The 9,632-nt window shown below is 50.8% G+C and overlaps 2 protein-coding genes across 2 annotated transcripts; both read right to left on the bottom strand.

Annotated features, from left to right (window-relative positions):
• Window positions 1-258: 258 nt before the first annotated feature.
• Window positions 259-1,294, bottom strand: LOC102991329 (melanoma-associated antigen B5-like). The gene is given in 3 exon segments (XM_028482890.1): window positions 259-351; window positions 354-961; window positions 964-1,294. Coding segments are annotated over 3 exon segments (1,032 nt in total).
• Window positions 1,295-5,307: 4,013 nt separating this feature from the next.
• LOC112062011 (melanoma-associated antigen B4-like) lies at window positions 5,308-7,286 on the bottom strand. Its single transcript, XM_055081908.1, is given in 2 exon segments — window positions 5,308-6,349; window positions 6,352-7,286. Coding segments are annotated over 2 exon segments (1,977 nt in total).
• Window positions 7,287-9,632: the final 2,346 nt, after the last annotated feature.

Here is a 9,632-nt window from a genome sequence, read left to right as displayed (position 1 = left end):
CCTTGTTAAGATTTAATACCTCCTACATTCTTTAATAAGTTAAGCATATTGAGGTATAAATCATTTAATTTTATGAAACAGAAGACTGAAAGGATTAAGAAAAATCAAGGTTTATCATGTTTTCTTTTTAATTTTTAATTTTTTTCATTCCATTATCCCAACAATTTTATTGTGGGATTCTTTCCCATTTCAACAAAAATCCCTATTGTGATGTCAAATTTTCTTATCTGGATGATTTTTTAAAAGTCTCAGACTTCACTAAGGGTGGGAGAAGCTGCTGGACATGGCCATGGAACATGCCTGGAAGTGACAGTATTTCCAGGCCTGGCTGCAATTTTGGCTCTATCTCTCCCTTCCTCATCTTGAAAAACTTCTTCATATCGTGATGAGAAGGCACTGGGAACCATATTGCTGACCTTCACCAAAAATTCCAAGATTTTCATTTTGCTGGTTTCAGCATGGGCTTTTGGGCCCCACAGGAACTCATAGCATGGAGGATCACTGTTGGGCACCTGGCGGTACTCCAGGTACTTCAGCCTCACTAAGTCTTTGGTGATGAGCTTCCTGGGCTCCCTATAGATGAAGTGCTTCCTCCCAGCATATACTCACATCATATTCAGGAATTTCCAGATGTCTTCCTCAGTGACACAGTTGTCCTTCATGAAGATCACACCCAAGACTGTCATCAAGAGACCGGTCTTAGGTAACCCCCTACCAGCATGCACCCTCCCATTGTTGGGGAGTTTCAGTTTGCTGACAAGGTCATATGAGTGGATGGTTGAGTCAACTTCCTCCAAGTCAACCGCAAAGACAGCCTCGGTGCATTCACAGGCTTTCTTGAGAATCTCAGCAAATCGGTCTTGGTACTTTTGGTTGACAGTCTTCAGCATGTCTTCCTTCATAATGGGCTGCTTCATTTTATATTTGTACAGAAGGAACTGCTCCAACAAATCCATCTGACTAGAGTATCACTGTATGTGCTCTCAGTAGAAGGTGAGACATCAGAGGAACATGGATGTTCCTCATCTTGACTGTTATCATCTTCATCAGACCTTGTGTTAAAAGTACTTGAAGAAGTGATGGTAGTAGATGGGGCTTTCGAAGACCCGAGAAGTGCTGTTTGACCCAGTAGCTGATGAACTCTGGGGATTATCTTCCAAAACAGGAGAAGAGGAGGAAGGAGGGGTTCTTCTATTACTGCAGTGGCCTGAACTCTCCTGTGACTCTGGGAGTCATCTTGGGCCTGGTGGCGTTTCTCATGGGTGCGGAGCTTACTCTTCTGACCCCGAGGCATGATGACTGTGCTCAGGGACAATGGTCAGGAGTGTGAGTAGAAGAGCAGGGGATAAGGGTCCACTAGATGAGGAAGGTTGAGAGAGTGTGCAGCTTCAGCAGGGAAATAACCACCTTGGTTATAAGGAAGGCTACATTTGTAGTTTTCCTTGAGGGCACTGCTCTAAAAACCCACAGGGCTCCTGTTCTCCTAATCAGCCTGTCCCTTGGGAAACCTGCTGAAGGAAATTAGAGTGATCTTTAGGCTGCTTCCTGCCACCCCTGCCTCAGGCATGCTGGGGCGACAGCAGGGGCTGGTGGTCTTCTACATTGAGGAGTCTCTTATGTCACATTCAAGACCGTCATTCAACTGGTGGCAGGTCATGGGACCCATTCCCTCTGCTGTTCTGAGGTTGACATCACAAACCTCCCTGGGATCTATGAGAGAGAAATGAAGGGGATCCTCAGCTTATCAACCGTGTCCAGGTGCCCCCAGTACTGACTGCTCAGTGGGGAGTTTTCTGTCCTGGCCTCTGGAGTCCTCAGTCCTCATTAAGGGTCCTTAATTTGGCCACACATAGGGCCTGATATCCCCACCCCTTTCATTGAATGGTGGCTACACCTTCAAACTAAGGATTTCACCTCCCACAGACCTGATATAAATAAGTGTTGGTGGAGCTTCAGCTTGATAGCCCTGCCCTGGATCCTCAAGGGCTGTAACAAGGAGCAGGGCTGGATTCCTTATCACTTCTATTTAGTGGTAGATGATCCCTCAGTCCTTGCTTTGACCTCTGTCATGGCCTGGAATTCCACCCTCCCTTGCCCTTAGCCCTGCCCCTTGTACTAAGGCCAGCACCACCCTGAAACCCCTAGGAGAAAGTGAGATTCTCCTCATCTGACCATACCTGTCCTTGGTCTTCTGAGGCTGAGAGTAAGGAATGAATTCTATGGTTATGGGGTATGTGGTTCTCTTAGTCTTCAGGGTATTCACCTGGTCTCTGGAAATAATCCCACTGCTGGCCCTAGGCCATACCCCTTAGACCATGTCCCTCACCCCCTTGTGACACCATAGGAGGAAATATGTCACATCATGTCAACAAAGCCCAGGTATCCCAGGGATACCAGGAAGGGCATGGTTCTGTGGGGTTCTCTCACAGTCTAAAGGCAGAGGTTTCCTTAAGTCCTCACTCGGGGTTCTCACCTTGATTCCTGGCAGGGCTTGGGACTCCTTCCTTTGTTTACCTAAGGACCCTCTCCTCAGACTAAGGTCCTCACTCCCTGAGGTGCCAGAGAGGCAAAGTCTGGGAATGCCACATGAGGCTACTCCTACCTGTGCCCTTCCAGGGTTGACATCAGGATTCAGGCTCCTTGGGGCTCTCTCTGTTCAGGATAGGGGTGTGCCCTCAGTCCTCATTCAGGTTCCTCACCTTGACTTCTGAAGGGCCCTAAGTTTCCTCTTTCTTTCAACTTAAAAGTCACCCATGTAGACCAAAGCTCTTATGTTCCTCTAAACCCTGAAAATAAGTGAGGGGATGCTCAGCCTGGCAGCCCCGCCTTGGCCTTCTAAGTCTGAGAGCAGACACAGGCCAGTCTCTCTGTGACTTCAGTTATGATGTGGTTTTTGTCTCCTCAGTCCTCATTCATCAGTCTTCACCTTGACTCCTATCTCTTCTATGAAAGGCTTCTTGGGAAATGCCACATCCTTGAAAACTCTTAATTGATCTCCCTCCAACAAATGTTGCAGAGAATAGGTTGAGCCCCAGGAGTGATGTGAGATGGGAAGCTGCAGCCAAGCAAGGGCTCCAGCACAGGTGTTGTGCTATCAGAGAAAACACGCTGATCTCTTCCTTCTCTTCACTGGCCAGATATAGCCTTATATAACCTCAATTCTAATAGATTTACTTTCTGCAGGGAAAGGGCTGAATTAAATGATTTTGTGAGCCCCTGATCTTTTGAGGTTTACTGACATTTCCTTCATAGATAGTTATATTGTCATCAAATGCTATCTCTTTCTTTATTTGTACCTCACTTTTATTTTCATATTTTTATTACTTATTCCTGGAGCTTTTTATTCCAAAACCATGTTTGGGGTATGAAGTCCTGCTTTTTAACACCTGAAATACATTTTGGACTAGCGAGCAAAAAAATGAAGTGACCCAAGGTCGACCTCAGCCCGGGAGGAGTGGCACAGTGTGGGCTCTAGAGGGATTCAGAGCCAGGGTTCAGTCCAGCTCCTGTCACTTACCAGCCTTGAATTTGAGAATATTCCAACTTCTTTATCTGCAAAGTGAGTCTGAAAAAGTCTATAGTGTAGGACCACAGGCATGCATGATGTATGTAAACCACCTGGCAGCTTGAGACAAAGTTTGGTACTTTCAATGAATGGCAGTTATCACTAAGATGATTTTGACCCCAAATGATAACAAACTTTCCTCCACAGAATTTTATTTCCAGCCTACATTAGAGAATATGCAACTGCAAACAATATAGAAATCCACATCAGCCAAAATGCCAAGCGAGTAAAACGAAGTAGTATTTCCCTATTAGAGCATTTGTTTTAATATTGTTATGGGGTCATCTCCTCCAAATGGATGCAACTAGGAGTTCATTTGTCTCAAGGACCAACAACTTCCCTCCCAGGTGCCTTTTCATCCAAACCACCCCTAATTTCATCCATACCATTGCCACTAAAATTTGAGCCCTCCCTTAGAGTTTGCCAAATTACACTCAAAATAACCTAATTAAAATGCCCTTTTAACAGAGCGAGCTCTGGCAATCCCATCCCACAAAAAGAGAGACAGTCCAGTGGCTTCTTGGCATCTCACTTCAATGAGTATCACCTTTATTTCTCAGAAACTCTCTGGACAGCTCATGCCTAAAACACCTAGTTTGAGTGTTCACTTGTCCTGGGGCAAGTGCATAGGACCCCTTCCATTCCCTAGGTGGGGATTCTCTCTGGTTTTTCCACATCCCAAAGTTAACTGTGAAGATGTGTTTTCCATTCCAGGTTTAGTCTCTCAACTCTGAGAAACACCATCTGAGTGGCCCTTTCCATCACTCACACAGCTTCATCTAGCCCACCATGCATCCTGACTGATAATTACTTCCTGCCGAGGGACTAGAAGTTTCCCAAGACCCAACGCTGCCTTCATCAGGTAACTTACACTTCCTTGCTCTCATCTGGAACCTCCTCTTCCACACCCTCACTTTAAAAAAAAAATTTTCATTTGTTTATTTCTTAAAGAAGAGTGTATCTCACCATCTTCCTTACATGATAGCTGATGCTAGACTCTACAAATTCTATGGGCAGTGGCTTGGTCTTCATTTTCTTACCAATCATAGTAGTATTGGAGAGGCTTCCAAAGAGAAGATGGTCAATTAATTTGAGAGAAAAAAGAAGGAATGCCCAAGAAGTCTTATGTATCATGGTTTAATTAGCAAACAGTTTGAATAACCTAAGCAAAGCTAGGTATATATTATTTAATTTTACAAGCAAAGAGACAGAGAAGAAGGCAAACTAAGAATTAACCAGCCTTTACTTTTGTATCACCATTGTGAGATCCCAAATATTTTCCTGTGGGATTCTTCCTCATTTCCACAAAAAATCCTATTCCAATGCCATGTTACCTTGTTCTGTAGCAAAAGGAAAATATTGAAGGCTTTTCAGGTTTTTTTTTTTTTTTTTTTTTTTACAAATAGCAAACTCTTACTCTTAAAACCGAACAGCAATAAACATGACATCTATGACATTAATACACTTAGATTCTGAAGCAAAATAAACCTTCAGTGAAGTAATAACATTTGAAAAGATACTAAACATCTCCATCATAAATCTATCTATCTATGAAGCATCTCTCTACCTACTTACCTACCTATCATCTGTCTATCTTTAACTAGGTATTCTTCATATGGAAAAAAGAAAAAAAGATGTATATTTTATTAAAACTAACTGCACCTAAACTACCATACTACTTAAAACTCTAAGAACATATGTTTTGTTCCCTCCACCAATACTATTCTGCACTATTTAGGAGCTCAACTGCTCTCTTCCAAAACAAAGGGAACAAACTGCCCACGGCCTCCCTCCCTAGATGTGGGAGGAGCTGCGGGCCTTGGCCCTGGAAGGCGCACTGCCCTCAGCCCAGCTGCAGCCCTGGCCGCGGCTCTCACTCTTGCTCTCTCTTCCTCATCTTTCAGAGCCTCCTCATAGAGCTCTGGGAAGGCACTGGGGACGGTATCATTGATCTTGGCCACAAACTCCAGCACTTTCATCTTGCTGGTTTCAGCGTGGGCTCTCGGGCCCCACAGGAACTCATAGCGCGGAGGATCGCTGTTGGGCACCTGGCGGTACGTCAGGTACTTCTGCTGCACGAAATATTTGCTGATGAGCCTCCTGGGCTCCCCAAAGATCAAGTGCCTCCTCCCAGCATACAAACCCAACGCATTGAGGAATTCCCAGATCTCCTCCTCGGTGGCACGGTTGCCATTGGTGAAGATCGTACCCAGGAGAATCATCAGGAGACCGGACTTGGGCAGCCCCGACTCATCACTCGGACCTTCCTCGCTGGGGAAGGGCAGCTTGCTGATGAGGATGTAGGAGTGATTGCTGGGGTCGACTTCCTTCAGCTCGAGGCCAAAGACCAGCTCCATGTGATCAGAGGCTCTCTTGAGGATCTCAGGGAAGTGCTTCTTGTACTTCCTGTTGACAGCCTTCAGCATTGCTGCCTGCCGGATAGGCTCCTTTGTCTTGTACTTCTCCAGCAGGAAGTGCACCAACATGCCAACCTTCCAGTACAGAGGATCTCTGCAAGTGCCGTGAGTGGAAGGTGCTGCCTGGGAGGTATTTGCACTTTTCTCATCTTGGCTCTGGGCACCCTCTTCAGATCCTGGGTATGAAACCCCTGCATCACGAGAGCTAGTGGCTGGGGCTCCCTGGGGCTCCCTGAGGCTCCTGGCAGCCCGGGAGCTCGGGGGAGTACCCCGAGAAACAGAAGAAGCGGGGGACGAGGGCGACTCTTCTATCTCTGCTGCCGCCGCCGCCTCAGTGGCCTGGGCACCCTTGAGACTCTGAGTCTCCCCCCGGCCTCCTCATAGAGCTCTGGGAAGGCACTGGGGACGGTATCATTGATCTTGGCCACAAACTCCAGCACTTTCATCTTGCTGGTTTCAGCGTGGGCTCTCGGGCCCCACAGGAACTCATAGCGCGGAGGATCGCTGTTGGGCACCTGGCGGTACGTCAGGTACTTCTGCTGCACGAAATATTTGCTGATGAGCCTCCTGGGCTCCCCAAAGATCAAGTGCCTCCTCCCAGCATACAAACCCAACGCATTGAGGAATTCCCAGATCTCCTCCTCGGTGGCACGGTTGCCATTGGTGAAGATCGTACCCAGGAGAATCATCAGGAGACCGGACTTGGGCAGCCCCGACTCATCACTCGGACTTCCCTCGCTGGGGAGGGCCAGCTTGCTGATGAGGATGTAGGAGTGATTGCTGGGGTCGACTTCCTTCAGCTCGAGGCCAAAGACCAGCTCCATGTGATCAGAGGCTCTCTTGAGGATCTCAGGGAAGTGCTTCTTGTACTTCCTGTTGACAGCCTTCAGCATTGCTGCCTGCCGGATAGGCTCCTTTGTCTTGTACTTCTCCAGCAGGAAGTGCACCAACATGCCAACCTTCCAGTACAGAGGATCTCTGCAAGTGCCGTGAGTGGAAGGTGCTGCCTGGGAGGTATTTGCACTTTTCTCATCTTGGCTCTGGGCACCCTCTTCAGATCCTGGGTATGAAACCCCTGCATCACGAGAGCTAGTGGCTGGGGCTCCCTGGGGCTCCCTGAGGCTCCTGGCAGCCCGGGAGCTCGGGGAAATACCCCGAGAAACAGAAGCGGGGTAGGAGGGCGACTCTTCTATCTCTGCTGCTGCCGCCTCAGTGGCCTGGGCACCCTTGAGACTCTGAGTCTCCCCCCGGGCCTGTTGGCGGTTCACGCAGGCACGGCGCTTGCTCTTCCGGACCCGAGGCATGATGACACAGGTCAGGGCCAGCAGGCGGGAGTGTGGGCAGGAAGGCAGGCAATGAGGGCACCTGGGGGAGGGACAAGGAGATGCTGTGAGCACCTTCAGCGGGGAGATTCCTCCCTGGCTTTAACCAAGGCCGCCTCTGCAGGGTCCTTGAGGGCAATGCTCGAGGACCCACAGGGCTCCTGTTCTCCTGCCCAGCCTGTCCCCTGAGACCCCTGTGGACGACGGTAGAGTGAGCCTTGGAGCACAGCCAGCCAGCCCTGCCTGGGCGGTACGGGGGTGACAGTGGGGCTGGCAGGGGAGGTAGGTCCCCGCGGTTCCCATTCAGAGTCAGGATGACAGTTGTTGGCAAGACTCCCCCACCCCCCCACCCCATCCCCTCTGCTGCTCTGAAGTTGACACCACCATCTTCCATGACACCCAGGAGGAGGAAAGGAGGGAGCGTTCAGCCCACCACCGAAGGGTCCTGCGACCCTCCCTTCTGCTGCCTGGTGGCTGCCCCTTCAGAACAAAGCTCTAACCTCCCTTGGACCTGGCGCAGGAAATTACGGGCAGTCTCAGCCTGACCTTTCTCGGGAGTTTAAGGGTTGACAGGAGGGGACAGGCCATATTCTCTCTTGTCCCTTCTCTTCGGGGTGGGTGACTCCCTTAGTCCTCACTCGGGGTCCTCCCTGGACGGCCGGTGCCGCCTGGAGCTCCTCTCTTGCCCCTAGGGCCATCTGCTCGCCCCAGTGCCGGCACCTCCTTGAGTCTCATTAGGAGGCAGTGAGGGTGACCACGCGGCTGCATGTGGCGGAGTTTTACCAAGCCTGCAGCGTGCGGCAGACAGGTCGAGGCCCTGTGGTTGGCGGCCCCACTGGTCCTCACTCAAGGGCTTGGGCTGACTCTTAGGAGTGCTTAGGGACGCGCCTTCTGCTGGCCTGCACCTCCCCTCTCAGACAGCAGCCCTCCCTTCTCCGTGTGTGGCCATAAGGAAGCGGCTGACAACAGGGAAGGCGTTCTGAGGTGGCCTTGCGACGGGGAGGACGCTCCTCACCCTGACTCCTCCCGTGCCCTGGAAATCCTCCCTCTGCTGACCTGCGGCCAGCCCCTCAGAACAAGGTCCCCCTCCTCTCTGAGTCTCCCGCGTCCGTCTGCGTTCGCACTGAGGGAGCTCCTCAGTCTTTAGATCTGCCCGGAGGCTCCCAGGCCGACATCAGGGGCGGGGTCCCCGTGACCACCATTCTGGGGTGTGGAGCCCCTCGGTCCCCACGAGGGTCCCGTCCTTCGCTCCACAGGGCCTGGGGCGCTCCCTCTACTGGGCTGAGCCAGGGTCCACCAGCCTCAGCGAGACCTTCCTTGCCCGAGACCCCGCGGGGGAAGAGGATGGACTTGGGGCCTAACAGCCAGGCCCGAGCCTCTCGGGCCGAGAGCAGGGGCGGGGTGGGCGGGTCCTGTGTGGCCGCCTCTTTTTGGAGGGAAAGGGGATTGGGGGTGTCGGGGGTGTCCCCACACTTCTAACTGGGATTACCTCACACTCTGACACCTGACGAGATGTGGGATTCCTCAGGCGGCTCACCCTCGCCGGACGGCAGCTCTCAAAAATGGCTGCGCCCCCACAGCGTGGGTAGGAGGACGTCACATCCGGTCATGCGCATCTGGGCTCCAGGAGGACAGCAGGGGCGGGCTGGGGTCCGGGCGTGGCGGGGCGTGGCGGGATGGGGGTGGGGTGGGGGGTGGTTCCGGGGGAACTTCCCGCAGGACTGGCACGAGGGCCTTTCATTGACTCTTGGCAGGTCCTGGGACTTTTCCCTCTGCTGAGCTGAGTGAGCAGGCGTCACATCTTGGCTCTCATTTCTGTCGGCACCCCCAGCCGGAAGTATCTGGGGACCTGAGCCTCACAGCCATGCCTGGGTCCCCCGAGACTTACAGTGAAGGCTCTTTGGGGCCCCCTCTTCTATGGTGGATGCTGTTCTCAGTCCTCTCTCAGCGTCTTCTCTTGACTCCCTGTAGGTGCTGGGCTACCTCCCGCCTGCTGACCTGAGGCCAAGGCCTCACATCAAAGACATCAAGTCCCTGAGACTGCTGATGTGAAGTGCAAGCACATTTCATCTGGACAGTTCTGCCTCAGGCTTCCTGGAAATGGTTGTAGGAGGTGAGAATCCTGTGGGTTTCAATGTCTTGGGTTAGGGAAGTTGCATTGAGTTCTATGAGTCTTAGAATTCCTCCTTTGGTTTTTTTTGGAATTTTATTTAATTTATTTTTTATACAGCAGGTTCTTATTAGTTATCCATTTTATACATGTTGGTGTATATATGTCAATCAAAATCTCCCAATTCATACGACCACCACACCACCCCTCACCATTTC

This window comes from Physeter macrocephalus, chromosome 21 (assembly GCF_002837175.3).
Source record: "Physeter macrocephalus isolate SW-GA chromosome 21, ASM283717v5, whole genome shotgun sequence".
Lineage (NCBI taxonomy): Eukaryota > Metazoa > Chordata > Mammalia > Artiodactyla > Physeteridae > Physeter > Physeter macrocephalus.
The sequence above is the reverse complement of the archived record's forward strand: the minus strand, read 5'-3'. Positions and strand labels throughout refer to the sequence as shown.